We start from the raw sequence: 23725 nt of genomic DNA on the forward strand, positions 1-23725 counted from the left end.
CTTTTTGCTTAGCTTTATCGCCTTGCCTTGCCTTTTTTTTTTTTTTTTTTTTTTTGCATTTTTGACTGCCAGACTCAGTGTTGCTTCATTATTGCTAAAACAAAAACAAAAACAAAAAACTGACCTTGATTTTAGGCAGATTAAAAATGTCTGAAAAAGCAGGGGTGTAGCCACAGGTGGGCCCGGGTAGGCCATGGACCACCCAATTAGGTTTAACACCGTTAATCCTGCGTTTTTAACCAGGCTCTGTAAAAACGGGATTTTGAACCATTACATACTTGTGGCAAATCACGGGCATTGTTGCAAAGTGCGAGGGAGGGTGCTTTTGTTCAGCTGGATAATAGATCAAGCAGACAGACTTCGAGTGACAAGTGATGATTTCCCTTAGCTGCTGTTATGCTCTTGCCGAGACAGCGAAAAAATGGTGAAGCAAAATTCTTTGCTAGACTACTTCAAAAAACCATGTTTAGAGCACAGTTTGCAGAATAAGTTTGCAGAATGCAGAAAGCCTGGACTGCTTTGCGACTTGCAACGCTTATTAAATTCAGTCATTTGTCAGATTTGTCCTGCATTTTGGGGCCCTCTGCCACCACACAATTTGTTTCATGGTAAATCTGCCACTGGTTGGAGTGCAAAATATCTGTGTAAGCTCTTTTTGGTGATTAGTATCTGGGAACATTTCAGCAATGTTCGGTGTCCTTGCTGGGTAGAATGAATCTGTCTCTCTAACATTGTTGAGTGCATTGACTAAAAATTAACACACGGTTTTATCTTTTATTTCAGTGACTACATCATGGCTACAGGGCCAACAGATGTCATACAGTCACCAGAGGCTGGGGAGATAACTGAGGAATGTGCAGGTAAACAGCTGCTCTTCACACGTACAGTTAATTTGGCAAGCTGTTGGAAAGCGGGATTCATTTCTTTAAAAGGGAGCCATGACTGAACTGTTCTTTGGAGTCTCATGAGTTTTCATAATGGAAAGAAAGAGCCACTCCATGTATGCAGGGGAATCTTGTTGGGGAAACCAATGTGGAGTCCTAGAGAGTCATAAATTTGTGCAAGATATTTATCTCAAATTCTAATGTTGGATGCCTAGCAAACAGGGCTGCATAGTCTGCAGAACTGGCTGCTTTGCCTGGATCTTATCTTAGAATCCGGCCCTGAGTGTATGTTGCAGTGGCAACTCCTGTGTAAGGAAGAGGTGATGGACCATGTCATCACTGTAGCACTTCCCCATGGTTGATGAGCATCCGTGTTTGCTACAGATGTCCACCCATTTGCTTATCCTTCAGTCTTGTGGCCTGGATTGGCACTCTGTCAGCCCCATGAATGAGCGCGACAGTCTAGGGAGAAAGGAAAATGTCTTGTCTTGTCTAGTCAGAAGATCTGTCTGTCTTAAACAACAAAAAGCCTTTTGCCACTGTTTGCCACAAGCTGTTCCTCAGGAGACGCGTATCCGCAGCAGTAAGGTGGGCTGAGGTAGTTCCGGAGCAGTTGTAATATCATCTATCGATGGAGCGTTTGGTTCAGTACTTCACAGATGATAACAGTCTTCTTGCTTATCCTGCGTAAATGTATCTGCACCCATCGGTATAGATCAAACTGTGCTGCTGAGAGAGACCTGTATGCACACAGGACTGCTAGCTGTCAGAGTAAGGAGTGGCAATGTAGCACTATAAAGGCTGCAGATAGGCGCAGTTAAGCACAGCCGTTCTGCTGGGCGTCTAGAGCTCTTGGAAATGGGACTACATAGATAAGCAAATTTTAGAACAGTAGAATGTCTGTTAATTGAACTATGAATGGGTGGTGGAAGTAAGATAAAGGAATGAAGATAGAGAATAAGGATGACAGGTTTCAGAGTAGCAGCCGTGTTAGTCTGTATTCGCAAAAAGAAAAGGAGTACTTGTGGCACCTTAGAGACTAACCAATTTATTTGAGCATAAGCTTTTGTGAGCTACAGCTCACTTCATTGGCTGTAGCTCACAAAAGCTTATGCTCAAATAAATTGGTTAGTTTCTAAGGTGCCACAAGTACTCCTTTCCTTTTTGAGAATAAGGATGGATGCTTAACCAATAACACTTTTTAGTATATAAATCTAGTTTGTGCAAATCATCCCAGGTTCCTCATAGTAGAGTGTGCAAGCTAGTGAACTTTATCATCTGTGTGACACCTACTGCATGGAAGGACTAAGTTCCTTCTGGCTAGTTCTGGTCATAAATACACGTCTCATGAGTGAAAGCCTGGACCCAGTGAAGCCTGTGAGAATTTTGTCATTGATTACAATGAGGTCAGGATTTGGTGCAACGTCTGCAGCTGAATTGACCCTAAATATATATTTGGGTATGAAAAAACCTAAGAAGGTTTTTGTTTCCAACTTACCCCGAACCCTTTTAGAGCTGGATTTGCTGTAGCTAACACTGAATTGTTTAATGAGACTGGCACTGAACAGAGCTATCCCATTCCTTTGGTTTTTCAAAAGACCCTTCCTTTCTTAGCTCTCTACAAAGTGTAGCATTACATCAAATCCTCCTTTATAGCTTTAATTGGGCTGGATTGCAAAAACCTTGGAGACTGAGATTTCCAGTGTTTATGCTCCAGTCAATTAGATTACTCCACAGATTTTGGATTTTTTTCCTAGAAGTAGCAGAGCATTTTCAGTATGTGCTGTTCCCTGTTGATGGCTGTGATCACAGAGAGAAGCCAGACAAACTTGACTCTCTGACCACCTTCAAGTCACAATCTTAGCATTGCCTACTCTTGCAAGTCTGGCAATATTTGGCATTTTTCATAAAGTCTCAACTCCTAGAGTCAAGGTATTTCATGAGACTCTTGGCTTAATATTTTTAATATGAAGTTTCTAACCCTCATGGCTGGAGAGAAAAGCTTGCAAATATGACCTTCGTGCACTTTAAAGGCCCAAAACCCAGAAGGCAAATAAAAAGTACCTAAAATTTATTATGATTGGTTTAGATTTCATAATTTTTTTTTAAGCCAGTCTCAAGATTTGGGGGCATCTGACACATGATTTTTTAAACATTTGAGGTTGGTGATACTGTCATTTTACAATCACATTTTCTTCTTTTAAAAAATGTTTTTCTTTCTCCTGTTGCTGTGTAAAAGAATCACACAAACAACAAGGGGATACTGTTTAACGAACTGACCAGAGAGGGGAAAAAATGAAACTGGCTACATGCAAAGTGCTGTGAAATGCACAAAGTAAATGAACTTGAAAAAAACCGAACAAAATGTTTGTTTTCTTGTCTTGCAGTTACAGTAGTTACTTGTAATTTTAACAGCCCATACATTTTCAGATAGCAGTATGATTTTTTTTTTTTAAAGTTGACGAGCCCTTTAAATTTCATCTGGAAAACATACGTCTTAAATTGCAGTATTGCCAATCCCAAGCATTCAAAAATCGTGAGTCGTCATTCATAAACTGTTTGATGAAGGGTTTTATACACAGTTGTGTTAACGTGGGATTCCTCCCTCTCTCTGTGCTGGATTTTTAATTCGTTATCTGCTTAAGTTTTTTCCTTTTTTATTTATTATTGTTTGTATTACTGCAGTTTTTAGAACCCCTTGTCATGGGTCAGGACCCCATTGTGCTGGGCACTGTATACTGTACAAACACCGATTATCTTTCCCATAGATAGTTCCAGTATCACAATGTGCTTTATGAACCTAGTGAAATATTTGGTTACTTCACCTGGTACTGAAATGCCTCTGAGGTGAAACATGGTAACTTTTTTGAACAGCAAACAAAACTGATGCCCAACAGTTCACAACATGAAGCTAAAGTGAATACCGTTATGAATTATGTCTTGAGTTCTGAGAGCATTTGGCACTTAATACAAGAACACAGACGTGGCGCCCCAAAGGGCTCATAGTCTAAATACACAGATCACACAGGAAAGGGTTATCTTGAAGTGGCTTTTTGATATAATGGTTGGGACAGCTAGTTTCTGCAAGCTTCAGGGAAGAGCTTTCTTTTTCTAATTTAGTTTAAACAGCTGGAGGAATTCAATTAGGCAGAACGTAACTGTGTTAGCATGGCTATTTGAGATGATGTGCAAGGCACTGCCAACATTAAAATGATGGTTAAGGAACTGATGGTGGTTTCTGAGTTTTAAACTGTATTAGGGTAGTATGTATCGCTCACGTAACGACTGCGGTTTACTCATTGTCTGATGCTTACAAACTACTTCCGTGGCATCCATCCTGAAATTATTTACCATACTGATTAAAACAACAGCAAAAAAATCAGGGAAGAAATTGCCTAGTTTTATCTTTTGCAGTAACAGTCATGGCAACTTTCTTTGTTTGCTTTGCTTCACTCCTGTTTTTATAATTTACTATATGAACAACTAGCTCGGTGAACTGATCCTCCCCCCGTCCATTAGCTTCTGATTTAGTCTAGTGCTAATGCCATTGTGAGCCTAAACTAACTAGGTGACCCTCCCTGTTCGTATCGCCATGGGTGTCTGGTATGTATGTGTAGCGATGTCATTGTAATGCCTTTGTTTTCTGCTACACATACATACCAGACACCCATGGCGATACGAACAGGGAGGGTCACCTAGTTAGTTTAGGCTCACCAATGGCATTGGCACTAGAATGAATAAATAAATGCATAAGATGACTTTAAATTTCTAAAAATTTTCCTGCAGCGGTCTGACATTTTGTTCTTTGAGCAGTTGAAGCCTGTTGGGGATGGAGGATGAGTGTGCGCGTACACACACATACTGTGTGTGTGTGTCTGTCTCTCTCTCTCTCCCTCCCCCCCCCCCACTTTACTGTTATCTTTTCATGCTCTTTACCTTTACCTAGAATAAGTCATTTTGGACCGATGGTATACAGCTGCTTTTTGGAATAATGTAGAGAGACCTAACAGGCTGTATAGGTATGTACAGGACTGTTGGGAGAGAGACGTTTAGAATGTTAATTACTCATATGAGCACTGGTGGTGGTTTGAAGATAGAAGAACCACCTGACTTCTGTATTGTTTGAGAGGTAATGAGGTCTAATGGCTAGCACATGACCTGTCTTCTGTTACCAACTCTGCCACTGGCTGTTTATGGGCCGGGTCCAAAGCCCATTGGACTCAACAGGAATCTCTACTGACTTCAGTGGGCTTTGGCTTGGGCTTTGTGTGATCTTGCACAAGTCACTTACTCCCCTTTTTAGATATCTGATTGGTAAAATGAGGATAATATAAGATACTCATCTCTTACAGTGCTTTGAGGTCTTCAGCTGAAAGCCATGGCAGGAAAGTGCCGTGTCTCATTATTATCGTTATGGTGAGAGTCGCTAGGTGGTGGTGTTACACAGTCTTTCCACGCTCTTTCTCTCTGTTGTTGGGCAGTGTACAGCCTCTGAAGAAATACTTGTGTTTTTGTTAGTTTTGTGATGAAGTTTCTTTCTGGGGGACCTGTAGCAATCAGCAAGGGAGACTCTCTCTAACTAGAGTCAATTCCTGGGACACAGTTGCTCCCTGGGAACCAGGCATTAGTATTTTGATTGAGATTCCTGAAAAAGGGTTTGCCTCTATGCTGTTGAGGACCACCTCTAATCTGGAACTGGTGTATGGAGGAAGGTACCAAAACCCTTGGGGTCAAGGATGAACCTGTGAACACTCTGCCTCAGTTTCCCTCTGAATTCCCAGAATAATCCAGTCACAGCCCAAGGTCTTTGAAACAATATTTCGCCTCTCCTAGTGTCTAATTTATTAAATATTATTCACTCCCAAAAGACCCCTTTTCACTTATCCCTCAAATTTAGGGTCTTGTAGTCCTCCTTCTTGGGATTGTTTCCAGTCCTGGTCTCCCTGGCCTGTAGACTATCCCCTCAGGTTCAGGGCTTTCACTGCCCTCCTTCCTGGGGCTGTGTCCTGGCTGAGTTTTCCCCCTCTCCAGTTTCTCTCTCCCCCCTGACAGACCTTGAAGCCTACTTCTGAGTTACCTGCCCCATCAACTAATGAATCTCTTGAGCCTCCCCAGGGGAGTCGAATCACCCCAACACCTGTTTGTGAGGGCTGGGAGGGAGGGGAGCCTTGTCCTGCCCACCTTAGCAGGCTCCTGGTCCCAAGCCCTTAAAGCAGCAGTGGACTGAGATGCAGTTTGCCAGTAGGTACTTAAGTATTTTGAAGCACTCTGCATACTTGCCCCAGAGCCCACTGTCCCAGCTTGGAAGATCCAGACCCTGAGGTCCGGCCGCCAGGGCATTTTTCTGTTAGCACCAGCTAAGGAAGATGGCGGCCCAGCCCCCTTTGCTTTTGATCGGTCACTAAACTGGCCACAAGGAGACTCGCTGCCCAGCCCAGAGGAGGAGTGCGTCGGTGGGGGTTGGGCAGAGCAGACAGACAAATACCTCCGTGTCCTGCACTGAGAGAACCAGCCCAGTAGCTGCATCCCCTGTAGGGTGGGGTGGAAAATGCCTACTAGCCATTGGGCACAGTCTAGTGCTGAAGGGGCTTTTGGGAATATGGGAGTTGAAAGTCCTGGCACGTGTACTTTTCCTTATAAATGCATAGGTACTATTTCCGCAGCATACTCGTACTTATAAATACTCCTGTAATGGTGCACTTGGCACTGAAGTCCGTTTTTATCAGTATTTATGGTAACACTGAATTTTGGCCTATATCTTCCCTGTCCCAGACACTGACTACTCCCTGGGGCCATCTTCCTCCCTCCCAGTGACTGCTTCCTTTGCTTTCCTGGACACATGGAATGGGGTAACAACCTCCTCTCTCCTTTAAAGGGCTAGTACCCTCAGAGGCGGATTAGGGGTTTGTGGGGCCCTGGGCCAGAGCAGGCAGGGAGCCCCTCCCCACCCCTTCCGCCTTCAGTCCCCCCAGGCTCCTCCCCGGCACTCCTTCCAATAAACTGGGTTGGAGTGTGGGGGCTTCCCCCGCCCACCAGGCTCTCCCGCCAGACAGCGGGTCGTGACGCGGCTCCCCAGCAGGAGCGCTGGGTGGGCGGAGTGAGACAAGCTCCCATGCCCTGACCCCATTCCCTGGCAGGAGGGTGGATGCAGCAGGTTAAGGTGAGGGGGGTGCCCATTCTTCTGGGGGCCCCCAATTGGCTGGGGCCCCTGGGCACAGGACCCGTTGGCCCAATGGCTAATCTACCACTAAGTACCCTGTTTCAGTGTAAATAAATCAAGTTACACTAGCAGATCACCCAGACTCCAAGTCACTGATTTCTCCTCCAGCAGAAACCAACTGCAAGCCCCCAACATCTGCTACAACTCAACAGGGCGTGACAATATTATTATTTGCTACTGTATAGCTTAGAGCCTGGAGTCATTGTGTATTTCTCAAAATGACTATTGTCTGGTGCAAGATGCAGCTGGATGGTGGCATTGCTTCAGCCCCAATAAAGCCACTGGCATAAATTGCCGTACATGCTGGGCACACGCTGAGACAAAGCATTGCAGACTAACTTATTCCTGAGAGAAGACAAATAATTGTACTGAAATAATGCCTTGTTTATGAAGAAATCCTCCAGCTGTGTATTACCCCAGCTACTCTGGAATATGAATTGAACAATGGTTTGTGCTCTGGTACCTTGCACTGTTTTTGCATTCTAACTATGTCAGAGTCAAGTCTGAGGGTACCTAGTACAACGGGTTTTGACCAAAGAACCCCAAACTGTCATTAAAGGGACTCTGTCAATTTAAAAGTCAATAATAAAGAAATAATAGCTAAACAAACAAAACTGTATCACCCTAAAATACCGTTGATTAGTATACGTGAAGGAATTTTTAAAAAAAGAAATCTAATATGTATCTTACTATTTATGCTCTTTGATACTTTGTGTATTTCTCTGAGTTTAGACAATAAAACCCAGTGAAGTCTTTTGTCTGTAGCCAGTTTCACTGTCGGATACTTAGTGTACCAATGTTTTTGGGTTTCAGATGCTGCAGCAGAGTGTTATATATTTAAAAGCAACTGTCTTCCTGGAAATTTTTTTTTTTTTAAATTGGGGAGACTTTTTTTCTTTTGATCTTAGGATTTATAAAAGCTTTAAATTTTTCACCAAATTTAGTCTGTATTCCTTTAACTGCTGTCCTTTTTACAAAATTGGCTGAAAAATCCAGGGCTAAATTAAGCTAATTGAAGATCTTAAGAGTTAAGTAAAGACATTAGAATATTTAAAATGTACTTTATCCTTCATGGTAAACCAAACTCGATTTACATAGCCCATGTGCGGATCTGTGGTGTATGTTATATATAAGCTGTGTGCCTAAACGGAAACCTAAAGAAATATTGGAACCATCTGCTTATTGTAGTGATATTTCATAGACAGCCCAACTAAGAATTACAGCTTTGCATTTCACAGGACTCCACCACTGAATTATTTACAAAGTTGCTCAGTTAAATGAATGGGTTGCTGTGGCTTGCAGTTCTCCAAAGGATCCCTCTGCAGTTTCCGATGGAACATTGTCCATAGTAACCTCCGCCTGCACCCTTTGTAAAGTTTTTTGTTCTCTCACATTGCAGGAAAGAAAAAATCCAAATTTCAGACTTTCAAGAACTTTTTTGCTAAGAAGAAAAGGAAAGAATCTCCAGCTCCCAGGAGGGAGAGTAATTTAAAACCAAGCCAGTCCAGCAGCGATGTCAGCATCCCTGCGCTCGATACTATTGCTCTTCATTCACCAACTGAGCCTGGGTAAGCTTGCAGTGAAACACAGAAATTACCAGGTTGTGCAGACATTTCGCAGCAATAGAATGAAAGCCTGAGCTGGCCCCTGAGGAGCAACCTCTGTCCAAGTTTGTGCAAAACAAGTCCTAATGCTGCTGATGGAATTTCAGGAATTTCCTTTTTCCTTTGAAACAGGCTCCAAAAATCAGCATAGGAGGAAAACTCTATCCAACTGTTTAGCCTGTAAAACTGCAGATAGGCCAGACTTTGTTTGGTGTTTGAAATCCACCCTGGCAAGTCTTACCAGCAGTGACTTTAGAGTAAGTGGTGATCTGAGTACTGCTGATACAGGGAATGTACAGGAAATCAAGTGGCTGTTTCTTAGCATCAATGGAGCCTGTGTAGATTAACCTGCTTCATGACTGGGACAAAGGAAAATAATTTAGCAGCAGAATCTCTGCCTTCAAGAGCCACTTAGTTAATTTTCTTATGACTAAGCTGACAATTAGAGCTATATTTTGTTTTTAAAAGGCCTCTAATTTTGCACCTGCAACCACATGCATGTAGTATATCAAGGGAGACGCTACACATCTGTGCTGGGAAACCCTTGCTTTGAATGTGATTCTGAATATTGTTACGTTCCTGCCCAAAGGAGGAGCTGTTGTCTCTTAGTTAAGGAGACATGCACAAACCTATTACAGATACCAGTGTCCTCAGAGGCAGGTATTGCCAGAACATCAGCAAGTCATACAGTAGAACCTAACCATTAACAACCATCAAGAAATGTGAAAATTCTTTTAAAAAAACAAACAAACCTGCAAAAATATTAAAATCAATGTGCCCCTGTTGTTTCAATATAAGTATTTGATCAGTACTCTGTTGAAACAATCCACATAACTGTTTGCTTTCAAACCCAGCCTGGAACAAATTAGTTAAAAATGTCTGTTTAGGAGGCTTGATGAGTTATGTGTTTGCACGCCGCATACTGGGCAGTAGGCAGGAATTTGGGGATCTGCCAGGCCTTGGCTTGTTAGCATAGCAATGACAGAGGGAGTGATTATACCTAGGGTAAGAGGAATTATACCCACACAACTAACCTACCAAACCTTGTTAGCTGATGCACAGAGTGGAAATGGTGCAGATTCATAAGAATATTACTGTCTGTTCCAAGTGCAAAAGTGAAGAAGAGATTTCTCTCTTGCAGTTAATCCAGCACACCATACCCAAGTGCTCTTTATCCCAGCACTATCATCCACAGATTATAAACTGAAGTTAATATTGTGCAAAAGTGAAGATTAAGAAGTGGATAAAACTTTATTGTTATAAGAAATCAAATTGAGTTGATTATCTATAACAAAATATTTTTTGTGCTGTTCAAAAACCTGTTCATGCCCAGATATCACAGTGAGCTGGGTGCTTTATAAATACCTAGAGAAACTAAACAAGCTCATTCTTTAATGGGTCTCTTCTTGAACATGCAAGGGACCCTATTGAAGCCAATGGGAATTTTGCCTGTGGAAGGTTTGCAGAACTGGGCCCCAAGCTTTGTAATCCCTGGTATGTAGAATACCAAAGAGCTGTGGTTTTGGTGCTGGTGGTTGTGGAGAAAGTATAGGGTTTCCCCTTTTTACCATGTAATCTCTTTTTTTATAATTTAATTAAAAATATTAACTATATGGGCCAGACCCTCAGAGGTGTTGAGCTCTTCCCATACAAGCCAGTGGAAGGGTAAGGGGAGTTGTGTCAGCAGAGCTTCCATAGCATGCCAACTGTCCGTGGGTTAGTGGTATGGTAGCACCCCTACTTTGAACACCTATGGCCCAGGGGCCTCTGTGTGGTTGCCCCTTGAACTCTGAGGTCCATGGGATGAAGATATGGGATGGGAATTCCTCCTTGATGACTAGAGTTTTCAGTTTTGGTTGGATGTATTCCTGAAGGTTTCATCACATGACATAATCTTTAATTAAAAATTAATCTTTAATTCCTGGAGATTCCAGGACAATCCTGGAGGCTTGGCAACCCTAGACTGTCCCAATTCTAAACCTGTCACCCCTCCCATGTATCCCTTTGGTATCACCCACTTTTGTTTTGTGCCTTCTTCTATCCCTTACTTTTGCAGCTCCACCCCACCTCCTTGTGCGCCACTCTCTCCTCATTCCAACCACTGCTCAAACATGCTGCTCTCATAAAAGCATCCATCAATCACCCCCCCGAGAGTATGCATTATACACCCCTCCATGCTGAGATTAAAACACCAGCTCATACTTAGAAGCCCCTCCTGCTCAGTGTATTTCATTTGGAGCAGGATTATTTAGGGCCAAGTTCTCCCCTTGGTTGATTTTATCCACTTAGTGGAGCAGAAATTAAGCAAACTTCAAGTCGTGGAGTTTCGTTTTAAATGCTATCTTCATGTTCGTGCTGCTTTAAGTAACAGCATCTTGGTGGGAATGCATGTGGCTGACTCGTATATGGAAACTGGGGTAGAAGTATAATGACTAAAACATCTGTTTTCTCTCTTTATTGGCTAACAATGCAGCTTTAGATTTCGATGCAAATATAAATACACTGGAAGGGATTACACTGTGAATATATTGTATGTAGGAAAGCTTGTCCTACAATCATCTGTCCTAGACCTGCATTTAATTCTAAAGTTACTTTTATGCTCCTATTGTCACTGCCAAAAGAAAATGTAGAAAGTCTTGTGCAATTACACGTGTGTGTGTGTGTGTGTATTTTTTAAACATCTAACTGGTGCAGCAGTACAGTCTCCAGAACAAGCAAATGTCAGCTGCTCTTTCTAAAGGACTCCAAATAAATACAGTAAGAACATCGCTGTTTTAAAAAGAGATTAATACAGGGCCAGACACAGGATCTGTTCTAAATAAATCAATAAAGAACAACGAGCATCAGTATTAGTTTATATTAATTAAAAACCGAATTGAGACCATCTTTCTAGCCACAGCATAATAGCTTCAGTAATTATCTTGCCTGGATATAGTCCCTTTTATCCAAAAAGTGCTTATCTAAAAATTGACATACACAGTGTAAAAACTTAGGGATTGCCTAGAGGGTGAAGGCAGGCAAGTGTTTATCACTGCACTGAAACGCTACGCAACAGCTGAAGATAGGCATTAGCTAGCTGATAATGCTAAAGCAAAGGGGAAGAACATGAGCTCTGGGCCTGGCTTTTAATGCAAGAGCACAGATTAGTTCTGGACAAGACAGTAATGTGCAGCAAGATTGCTGCACGTGCCCTGGGGGAATGCTTTCAGACTCCGCCTAAGTATATGATTGGCTACATCTCAAATGGCAAAGTGAAGTTAGCCAAGCAGGCACTGCAGGTGTCATTCCCCAGTGATGTGAGAAGAAGGTGGTTTTGCTGTAGGGCAGGAGCAGAAAGAGATTTTTTTTACTGAGTATTCCTTTATGAACCCCCCCTCCCCCCCCGAGTTTGTTTTGGAGGTAAAGAGGGAATTTTAGGTTATGAGACTAATGGATGAGACCCCCTCATTCCATCTGGAATCCCCATATAAAGCAAATGTTGTATCGAATCGGAGATTTTCCCTGACAGTTTTGTGAGAAGGGATTGTCCCTAGTCATTTCCATTTACCCTGAGTCAATCTGCTAAATGCAATTTACGTTGTCTAAAAGGCAGCTGGGCCAAGGGGTTTAGACCTGGATTACAGGTCTGGCCTCAGGAAAGAGCTCTTTGTGTCTAGCTAAGTGCTGGTGTGAAATTTTGATGCAACCCATGTTTGTTGCCTTTTAGACAGGGAATGTACAACTACAACCTGTCTATACAGCATCTATAACTGAGGGGGCCTGGTTACAACTCCGTTAATAGCTGTAGCATAGACAGGAGCTAATCATCTCCCTTAGCCAAGCTAAACCTCTGGAGAGCATAGAGCTGGACTCAGGAGGAGACCTAGGCAAAAAGTTTGGTCTGAAACTTTGTTGTTGTTGTTGCAAAAAATGCAGATTTGGCAACATGGAAATGCTTCACTAAATTGAATCAATTTTACCCAAATTGTTCATACGGAGGGGAGGGGGAATTCTGTAAAAATCTTGAAATGACTTTTTGTTTAGAAATCGCTGTCAATTTCAGTAAAGCCCAATTACAAATAAAAAAAAAAATTTTTAAGTCAAACAAAACATTTCATTTTGAGCTTTTTTTTTACATTTGCCACCTATCTAAGAAATCTGTTATTCATCCAGCTGTACTCAGGAGTTGTAACTGGGTCCCCTGACGTGGCTCTAGTTGTATTGTAGATGGGCCTTGGCCACATTTAAAATGTAGATTGGAACTATATTTGTGGTCCAGTCATGTTATAACAGTTTTTCTTTGCCTATGTGGACAGAAGAAACCCTGTTAGGGAACCATATTTTAACCTCTATATGTGCCAGGGTTTGAACTAGATTTGTGTGTGGTTCCATCTGCCCAGAAATCAGGGCTGATCTGACCCACACCCAGCTATGAAGGCCTGAAGGGGCTGTTCCAGCAACCAAGAACTGCTGGACAGAGGGATGCCCCTAGTCTCCTGCAAGGGCATGGTATGGAGCTGCTACACTGGCTTTATGCCACTCAGAGATTCCCCCTGCGCTGGAGGAGTTTCCCAATGACCGTATTAGCCCTCTGCACAGGTAATGTGGCATAAAGGAGCCTTACTGGAATGGAGAATTGGGCTCAGATCCTGCTGTTCTGATGGCTTATAGGCCATGTAACCCTGGACTCTGGGGGGAAGGGTCGCATTAAAGGATGCGGGGGGGGGGGTGTTTCTCTAATGATAGTGTAAAATGTAACTTTTCCTCAAGCTAGAGGAGCAGGGCCATACATGGAGTTGCCATGGAGAAAACAAAAAAGCCAACTGGCAGTAAGAAGGGAGGGGAAGATTGCAAAGGGGACTTATCCTTGTGACATGCTTGTCTTTGAAGCCTTGCTGGCAAGGCCCAAAGTGTGAGTCAAGGAGTTTTTTTATTATTATTATTAATTACTTGTATTATGGTAGCACCTAGAGGCCTCAGCTGAGACCAGGGCTTTATTTGTGGTAGGGACTGCACAAACACATAGTGATACAATTCCTGCCCTGAAGAGCTTACAGTCTAACTAGACAAGACCCACAAAAGGTGGGAGGGAAAACAGACGCACAGAGAATGACTTGCCCAATGTCCTAGGTCAGTGGCAAAACTAGGAATAGAACCCACCTCTCTGGATTCCTAGTTAAACATCCTGACTGCTCTGCCCCTCTTAAGGTATCTGAATACATGAATGATATGAAATTTTAGAGATCTAGATAGTGGGCTCAAAGATCTTCCCTCCCTTTCAGATCCAAAGGAAGCATGGGAAACAAAGCCTTGTCACATGACAGTGTCTTTATTTTTGAATCTGCGCCAGAAAATACAGCTGGTGACATGTCCTCTCAGGAAAACATACCTGGGAAAGTGAAAACATTACAGGTAAGAGCACGTTCCATGTTCACAAGACTGGATAATTTACTAGTTGTTAGCTGCCATACTGAACACTTGCTTGGATCCGCTCACCAGCCGATTCCTCAATGCGTATGGCAGAGAGTTGGAAAATAGATGTGCTGTTGTTTGAATCTGTTCTGCTGCTTAGAAATAGATATATTTATTAAGCAGCACCGGTGTGCTCAGCCTTGTGCTGGTTACTCAGGTGACAACCCCCTGTCCCCAAGACTTCATAACCTATATTCTTCCTGAGGTGAGCAGTTCCTCTTCCCCAAGGACCTTCCATTCTTTATTTCATAGCTTCTGCCTTTTGTTTAAGGCTATTTGTTTATATTGAAATGTATCCCTTACACTGAAGCTGGGAACGGGCAATGGGACGGATCACCTGATGATTCTTTCTGTTCATTCACTCTGGGGCACCTGGCACTGGCCACTGTCAGAAGACTGGGTACTGGGCAAAATGGACCATTGGTCTGACCCAGTATGGTCGTTCTTATGTTCACTAGTATTATTTTAAAGGCATCCCTCTGCTACAGTTCTGCCCTGAGAGGATTTTTAAATGTTTTGTATTGTATTGTCCAGCACCACCATGAATGTGTGGAGGAAAGACAGATGTGTCGGGGCATTCTTAATAACAGCTTTATTTCTATCATTATTCTTCCTATCGCTGTCAGCTGAGGACACTCTGTTCTCCTAGGTCACTTCCTTCTTCCAAAGCACATGCTGAACCCTTCTTGGCAACCTCCTTATCAATCCTTGGTTTTTGCATTCTGATAGCTGCCAGCATAAAACACAAAGATAAAAGTTAAAGGTTTTCCCGGGGATTGAAGCAAACTGTTGATAATGCAGTCCAAGGCCGCCTACAGGCCTTCATTGGTCAGCATGAACCGCTGTTGCAAAGCAAGGTTGCATCACATATTAAAAAGCAGGAGATACGCAGAGGGACTTGTTCATGAAAATACAGATGAGGCCAAGTTTCAGTTCAAGATATTACTCGCAAAACAGTGCGGTCAGTCGGGGGAGATAATATTTTCATACGACAAGACCTTCTGGGGGCAAAAGCTCCTTTCCATTTGTTTAATCTGATTCTGTTATCTCCATCCCCTTGACTCCTCTTCTATCAACTATTCACTAATCTGCATAGTAACAGAGTGCTGCCAGGGGTATTTTTATAATCCAAGGGGAGAGTCTGTTACCTTTAACTTAACTCTCATTTGGATAAAAAAGCTGCACACCAATAAAACCAGATAGTTCTTAGTAACAGTAGATTAACTATTGCCAGCACAAGAGAGAGCGTACATTTTCCATTTCTCCTGTAATGTCTTGCCCTCTGCATTTAATAAAGAAGAGTGGGCAGGGTTTGTAAAATATTAGGGAAGCAGATTTTACTCCCACTTAGGGAGTAGATGTGCAGATGTGCAGTGGGTCTCATTTGCTTGCTGCATTCATTACATTCTTTGAGCAGCTTGTCATCTGTCTAGCGTTTGCAGATTGCCTTGCTTCTCTTTCTCTGATTGGTTTGGGGTAAATTTGTGGGGCGCTTGGGCCGATGTGGTAGAATCTGAATAAGGAGGTTGTAGAACAGAGGCTTGACCAGGAGCAGATTTACCATTAAACACACCGTGCGGTGGAACGGGGCTTCCAACGACAGGGGGCCCCCAAAATATGACACCGCAGCAGGGTTCAGGTAGATAGGCAGGCTGCCTGCACGCTATGGCCGGTGGCCCTGCACTGCTCCCAGAAGCAGCTGGCTGCAGGCACGTCTCTGCGTGCCCCTGGTGGGGGGAGGCAGCTCTGTGAGCTGCCCCCTCCCCGGGCAGTGCATGGAGACCCGCTGTCCTCTTCCCCTCAAGGGGCACGCAGAGAGGTGCCAGCAGCAGGGCTAAGGCGGCTCCCTGCTCACTCTGCCTCCCTTCCTCATCACTACACTGCTCCCGGAAGCGGCCGGCATGTCCCTGCGGCCCCTGGGGTGGGGGTATCTCCATGCGTTGCCCGAGTGTCAACTCCGCAGCTCCCATTGGCTGGGAACTGCAGCCAATGGGAGCTGCGGGGGCGGCACTGGCGCCTGCGGGCAGTGGCAGATGGAGACCACCTGGCTTCCCCCTGCCTAGGAGCCGCTGCCAGAGGGGTCTGCCGGTCGCTTTGGGAGCCGCGCTGCTTGAGGTAAGCGCCACTCCCCTGAATCCCTCCCACATCCAAACCCCCTTCCCCATCCCAGAGCCTGTTCCCAGCACCCAAACTTCCTCCCAGAGCCCAACCCCCACACCCCAGCCCAGAGCCCGCACCCAAACTTCCGCCCAGAGCCCTCATCCCCTCCTGCACCCCAACCCCCTACCCTAATCAAGGGACCTCACTTTATTTAATTTACTTCCTATTACTTATAGGAGGAGGATGAAGAAAAAAAGAATGAAAAACGGGGGGAGAGATAAGAGAGAGTGTGCTTTTTCTTGGCTGGGTCCTGAGGAAGTGTGGGGGGGGGGCAAAAATGAAGCTACGCACAGGGCCCCACTAATTCTAAATCCGCCACTGGGCTTGACTCCCTGTGGCTCTGTAGTTGTTCACACCCATACATTTGAGAGCAATGCAGGTGTAAAATGCTGCCACATCAGAAGAGTAGCATTTTGCATCCATTTTGCAGAGGCGGAAATGACCATATAGCATGAGGGGCAACGGAGAATCAGCCCCTAGATCTTTGTAAACTCCCCAACCTGTGGTTTAATAAGCAAATGACCATAGGTCTTGGTCTCTGTCAGGCGTACTCAGATGAGCCATTTTTAGTTCTCTTCAGACCTTGTCTGTTGTCCAGCCCTGACATAGCTGACTCCAAGAACTTCAGAACTGGTGTTTCCTGAGATTTGTTTTTTGTTGTGTGTTTTAAGAGGGAACATCTGGCCACTTGTAAGGTTGCAGACTCTGGGGTTTTTTGTTTTGTTTCCCACCCGCCCTCCCCCAAGGTCAGACTGGTCCTAGCATTTTTGGGGCAGCTTTGCAAAACAATTCACACCCCCCTCTGACAAACATCAGTGATTCCTGTCAGCCACAATCACTCCCCATGTCCTGAGGTTTTGGGGGAGAGTTAGTGAAATGATCTTTTGGGATGCACCACAAATTTTAAAGGACTCCCTTTTATATAAAATCTCTGTGTGAGAGCAACTCTTCCTGTCAATACCTTGCTGCTTGGTGCAGAAGTGGGGCCCAGTTGCTTGTTGGGGGTTGGGGTATAGCAGTCATTATTATTATTATTTTTTGCAAAGGAACTTTTTGCAAAGGACAATTATCCCGATAAAACCAGGGTTCTAGGAGCTACCAGCCTTCCAAACTCTGGAAGATTGTGTGCATTCTGGTAAATGCCATCACTTGTCATTCTTTACCAACACTAGCTAATTAACCACCTCTGTAAGATGGGCAACTGTTATTTTTAGTGCTGAAGAAAGATTAGGTGACTTATCCACACCCAGACTCTGTGGGTTTGGTCGGATGGTGGGGTTAAGGTATAAACTGGGAATTCAAAACAGTGTGTGGATGTACAACATGAATGCCGTGTGTTTTGTAATAATGTGACTGTGGTTCTGCTGGGGATGGTGAGATGTCAGTCTGTAATAATCTGATGAATTAAATTGTTTTTTTCAATATTTTGTGTAGCAGCCAGTGTTCATGGGAGGTCCTAGAAGAACATAACTAAATACAACTTCACTCTTTACTAAGCTTTCTGGATGGCCCTTTCCTTTGTATACTTCTCTTGGGTAGAATTGTACATAATGACAGTTTCTCCCGTACAGTTAAAGCCATTTTAAGATTGTGTATTATGTTTCCCTTCACCCCACAGCTCCAGTTACAACAGAACATCAGATTTGGGTCTTCTCCTCTTGTTATAACTGGCAGGAAATTGGAAGATACAGGTGCTGTTTCAGAAGATGATGGATTACCTAAAAGCCCTCCAGAAATCTCCACTCTTCATGAAGTTCTAACATGTTCACCAAGCAAGGTATGTTCATCATGTCACCTCAGTACTAGAGGGATAAATGAAATTGCCTGTGTAGAATAATGTGTTGTTTTTTTTTAAAGTCTGCAGTCAATAAAATGCTTTTCTATAAATCATTACCCTTATTTCTATGCTATCTTTTATGTGGGTTCATTTGTACAAAACCTCTGGTTCTCTGATTTATCATGCATGGTGGTTTCCCTCGTTCAAATTCAGTACCAGCGTCAGAAACAAACATTTTTTTTAAGTTTGCAAGTCAATGGAAGAGGAGGTTGTTAAAAAATGGTTTACAGAAGTTGAGTTATTTCTGGAAGTATAAAAAAGATCAAATCTACGGTAGTTTAAATCCAAAGTGGGTAGAATTGGTGCACGGAATTTTTTTTTTTAAACTGACAGTCCTTCTACAATTCTAGGTCAACAATGGCCTTATTTATAGATAGATAGTCATAGAAGACCCATCATTAAGTTAGAGACAGGAATGCTCAAGGTCCAGTGGTGGGAAAGAGGTTTGAGCAGTCACCGAGTGTTTAAAGGCTATTTTGTATTTGCGTGTAATTAAAACAAATCCAGTTGTCAAACATACCTAAAGATAAGTAGGTATGCTGGGGTACTTGTGGATGTGTATCTGCACCATACTTAAATCCTGGTCCGTCTCTGTATATTGCTGTCAAGGTTCCCTTCCCACTCTGAACTCTAGGGTACAGATGTGGGGACCCGCATGAAAGCCCCCTAAGCTTATTTCTACCAGCTTAGGTTAAAAACTTCCCCAAGGCACAAATCCTTTGTCCTTGGACAGTATGCTGCCACCACCAAGTAATTTAGACAAAGGATCAGGGAAGGGACCACTAGGAATTCCTATTCCCCCAAAATATCCGCCCAAGCCCTACACTCCCTTCCTGGAAAGGCTTGAGAATAATATACCAACCAAATAGGTAAACCAGATTCTTAAAAACAGAACTTTATTATAAAGAAAAAAAAGTAAAAGAAGCACCTCTGTAAAATCAGGATGGAAGGTAACTTTACAGGGTAATCAGATTCAAAACACAGAGGATTCCTCTCTAGGCAAAACTTTAAAGTTACAAAAAACAGGGATAAACCTCCCTCTTAGCACAGGGAAAATTCACAAGTTGAAAACAAAAGGTAATCTAATGCGCCCTGCCTTATTTACTTACTCTTTTTACAATATTGAGACTCACTTTAGGATGGTTTATAGGAGGAGGAGTTTTCTGACCTGGTGCTTCTCTGCTTCCCAAGAGAACACAAAAACAAAGCCTTCCCCCGTCAGATTTGAAAGTATCTTCTTTCCCCATTGGTCCTTTTGGTCATGTGCCAACCAGGTTATTTGACCTTCTTAACCCCTTACAGGTAAGGAGGAATTCTAGGCTACCCTTAGCTGTGTGGTTATGACAATTGCTATAAAAGATATTCGTAGTTGAGAGGATGTTCCTGATTAAATTTAAAATGTAAAAGATCCAGGCTTTAAAAATCCTTCCTTTCCACAAAATATTATAATAATAACCATCCACATCTCCAAATGCACAAGGATGGACAAACAGTATTCAGAAAATACCAACCATGTAACAGAGGTCCCTGAAATACACAAAAAGTTAGTGTTCTGTGCTTATCTCTTAAAGAATTATACAAAATTGTTAAGGATCAAGTTAGAACAAACTCTGCTTTTAGCAGTCTTGAAAACCAGTAGATACACTGAAAGGTGAAACACTGCTGGGAAAGATTAAGGCAGTTGGCAGATTTATATAAAAGTCATAAAGACAACAAAAAGTGAATCCTTACTTCAACTCTGAGTTAATTTAAGGCTGAAGGGAAGAACCAGGCAAAGGGATTTATGCAGCTGATGGCAACCGAATCATAGCCTTTAATAATGGAAGACTCCTAGCCAGCTTCAAAACCTATCTAACAAAAGATGGCACTATTTGAAACCCCCTGATTTGGTTGCTGCAATACGTGATGGGCCAAATTCAGATCCGGTATAACACAGGTGAAACAAAGGGAGTTCTATCTGCTTATGTCCAGTCTGAACTTGGCCAGAGATCCCTAAATGCTCCAAGGTTCTGGAGCAAAGATGTGTCTCTCAGTGGACAGCAAGGGCAATATTCATCTTTGAAAAGCCTAAGTAGAGGCTACTCAGAACATAGATGTGCCATCCCAGAATGGGCTAACAGGTCAAATCTGGAATCTTCTGGCAGTGGCCTACAATGTATCTGCAGAGGAAGGTGAAAAAATCTGGAATATTCCCATACAGTTGTGCAGTGCTGAATGTAAGCATAGTAACTTCAGCAAAAAGGCAGAGCAGGGAGAAAGAGTGGCTGGATTTCCATCAAGAGAGAAAGCAAACCAAGAGGAGGAAAACCTGTTTTAAGGAACTCGAGTAACAATGGATAGATCAAGATGCAAGACAGATGGAAATACTATAAATGTAGAAGAGGAGTTGGTCCCAGTAGCAGGTGGGAGTAGCAAGGCCCATTGGTCGCAAAGAGTTGTTATTGCAGAACATTTTGTATGTGTCCAAGAGAGAAGCTTGGGAGCATCATGGTGAAGCCTTTATACAGGAGGAGAGAGAATGGTTTGAAGATGGGGGTGGAAAAGATGCCAGTATTTTGTTTCAGCACTGGGACTACGATAAGTGGATGCTTAAGTAAGACCTGGAACTCGCATGTTTAAAGATGGAGAAAAACACATTAGCATGAAGCAGAGTTCAGTTTGAAAAAGACAGATTTTAAAAGGGGCTGTTGTTGTAAAGTCTTGGTAGTGAACAACTGCCTTTGTATGGGGGGGGGGGAGAGGAAAGCATGCATTTATCTAGGATTCTGCAAATAATAAAATGCTTTGGAGCACTTTTAAAGAGTGAAAATGATCTGTTAATAAGGTCTCTAGAGAAGTCTGCCTAGTTCCACAATAAGTTGAACAATAAAATTCTATCTGTACTGTGGGTTTTTTTTAAAAAGTAGTTTATAGAATGCTCTAGCAGCATAATGTTAGCATATGATTATCCACTGATCAGAGAAGTACATTTAAGTCAAATCTCTTTGCACACTTTGGACAGAATGATTGATCTGCTGTTGTTGGAGAACTAAACATAATTCTTTCTTTGGTTCATAATAGTCTTACGGTTTCCACAAGTGAAAATGTCTTAAGGTTTAAAACTATTGCCTTCTAGAAGTTTGTCAGTTGTTTTGAACTGTGCAGTGGTTGTTCTTATGTGGGGTCATATAGGGAGAGAAAGAATGATTCAGTGATTAGGGTTCTAACCTGGGATTTGGGAGATCCTACAGCCTTCCTGTGTGACCATGAAATAGTCACTTAGCTTCTCTGTTCCTCTTCATCTGTAAAATGTTAATAATAGAACTTCTGTACCTGATGGGTGTGTCTTGAAGATAAATATATTCAAGATTGTGAGATTCTCAGCTGCTTCTGTAATGGAGGCCATAATAATAACTCGGATTGAAACAGCCCAGGAATGAGGGACATTGGCAATTTGACTGAACCCATCTGTGAAGCTGACCATGCTATGAGACACATTTTTCATCAGAATCAATCGGATTCAAAGTAACAGGGTCTTTTTTCAAGAACTTTCTTCCTACTTTAAAAACGTTTCAGCAATATTTTAGTGGGGAGAGGTATTTGAGTGAATCTAATCCTAGTTGTAAATCTGAATATCTAACCGTGGCAGAAGGTCAAAGTAACTTTTAAAACACTATAGGCTCAATTCTCCACTAAGGTGTATGTCCCCATCCTGCATATCTATCAAGGCACTGTGCTTTTGTACACTGTCCCCTGTCTACACAATATGAATCTGATAGCAGGATACAGGTATACATGTATGTAAGTTCCAGTCCCTTGTGTCTGATCACTGATGAAGAATGAACAAATGGCCAAGAGGCTATGCTATGAATTAGGAATCCTGCAACGACCCCTCCTAAGTTTTCCTTTTGTATTTTCTCATAATTATGCTTTTGTATTCAGTCCCAGATACCTGTGTGTAATGCGTCCCTTGACTTACCCTTTTCCTTATTTTATCCCACAGTCCTCCAACCCTGTTCAGCGCCATAGCTCTTTGAGTTTAGGTGGGACAGACAGTGAAGACGAACAGGTAAATAGTCGCTCTTTCTGTTACTAAAGTTTTCTGAGAGAGTGCATACAGGGTCTGTATGAAGCCAAATACGTGCCACATATTACTGCTATATCTCTCTTCTGGGTAAAAAAAAGCCACTGTGAATGTGACAGTTCATGCACAAGCCAGAGAATGACGTGTGTGCCCAGAGAGACACGTGTCAGAGTTTTGAACAACAAACACATTCACACAAATTTTGAAGTCTGTTTGCAGATAACGCACAAACCCCTAACAAGTTGTTCATGGGAATAGCTTAGCTGGCTCTAGTGACATACTGCATACTCTGTTGTGTAACTTAGCAGGTATTGGTCAATTTAAGAGGCACAATATAATATTGCAAAACAATTCACTCCCCTATATACACCCTTAAGCCCTAACAGCAGCCACTGCTCAGTAAGTCCTGTCTGTCATCAGAAGATTGTGGGGGACACTCTACTCCTCTCTCAGACAAATGAGAATGGCTAGAGGAGTGGCATGTGTAAAGCTCTTGGCCCTTTCTAAACCCCAGGTGTCCTGGGGAAAAGGGACTGAGCTAAATTGCAGCTTGTCTTTAGTATATAACTGATAACTAGGAGCAGTTGGTCTTCCAGTTAGCCCAGCACAACCTATCCCTGACCTAAGGAGGGGAGGGCTTAAGCCAGCTCTGCTCACCAGCATATGTGCTCGAAGAACATGCCCGGGTGACCCTCCCCCAAACTATCCCTGCTGACTGCAGAGCAAGAGGGCATGTTTCCACCGACAGTAGCCTACTTTAGCCATTAAAGGCAGACCTAATGGTCCAGATTTCCCTTTCGAGCCACCCACTCTCCAACAGCCAATAAAGCAGTTGGGGAAACGATCCGACCCTCCCCAGGTGACCTCAAATGCCTGTTACACGAGTGGCCATCACTTATAAATAGGGCTGCAGAGGAGCTTGCCTACCCCATGAGATAGCCACTGCCTAGTGGGAGGGCTCTTCCTACTCCCTGGCTACACCCCGAGCACCAGATATCTTCATCCCACCCTGATGGAGAAGAAAGGGAAGGGCCGTTTCATGGGGTCACAACAAATGTTGATCTGGCTGGAGTAGCATACTGCCTGCCCCGTACGGGAAACCTGCCAAAAAAGAAAAGAATTAACTCTTCAGTTATCTAGGAGGAACTGCAAGTAAGGCCAAGGCAGCATGGTGGCAGAAGATTGTGTACAGCCCCGTGCACCCTCCCGAGGGGGCGCCACTCACAAGGCCCTACTCAGGTAGAGCAGCGTCTCCAAGGCCAAACCCTCAGTCTCTAATTAAACTGCTCAGGAGGCCTTCTGTTCCCTTATACTCTCTCCTGCCAGCCTCTGAGAAGGATGGGAGGGGAGGGTGTTTTCCCAAGATGGACCCTGCTCCTCTGCCTGTGGTTGACAGCAAGTACTGCCTCGCCTGGTAGTTTCTGGCATTATTGCTTTCTGGAGTGGGGGGAGGATGCAAAGCTCTTTAGAAATGGCAGGCCTCTGCTCTCTCCCTGAGACCGTTTT

General features: G+C 43.3%; 1 protein-coding gene across 3 annotated transcripts in view; it reads left to right on the plus strand.

The window, feature by feature from the left end:
• KIAA1210 (KIAA1210 ortholog) overlaps positions 1-23725 on the plus strand; it is an 89926-nt gene that overhangs the window by 49952 nt on the left and 16249 nt on the right. For all 3 annotated transcript variants that reach the window (XM_048864610.2, XM_048864609.2, XM_048864608.2), the window contains exons 2-6: positions 784-860; positions 8504-8672; positions 13970-14099; positions 17938-18096; positions 22139-22204. In XM_048864610.2, the coding sequence (XP_048720567.2) occupies positions 794-860; positions 8504-8672; positions 13970-14099; positions 17938-18096; positions 22139-22204 (591 nt within the window). In that variant the 5' untranslated portion in view covers positions 784-793. The remainder of the gene's footprint in view (positions 1-783; positions 861-8503; positions 8673-13969; positions 14100-17937; positions 18097-22138; positions 22205-23725) is intronic.

Source organism: Caretta caretta, chromosome 9 (assembly GCF_965140235.1).
Source record: "Caretta caretta isolate rCarCar2 chromosome 9, rCarCar1.hap1, whole genome shotgun sequence".
NCBI lineage: Eukaryota > Metazoa > Chordata > Testudines > Cheloniidae > Caretta > Caretta caretta.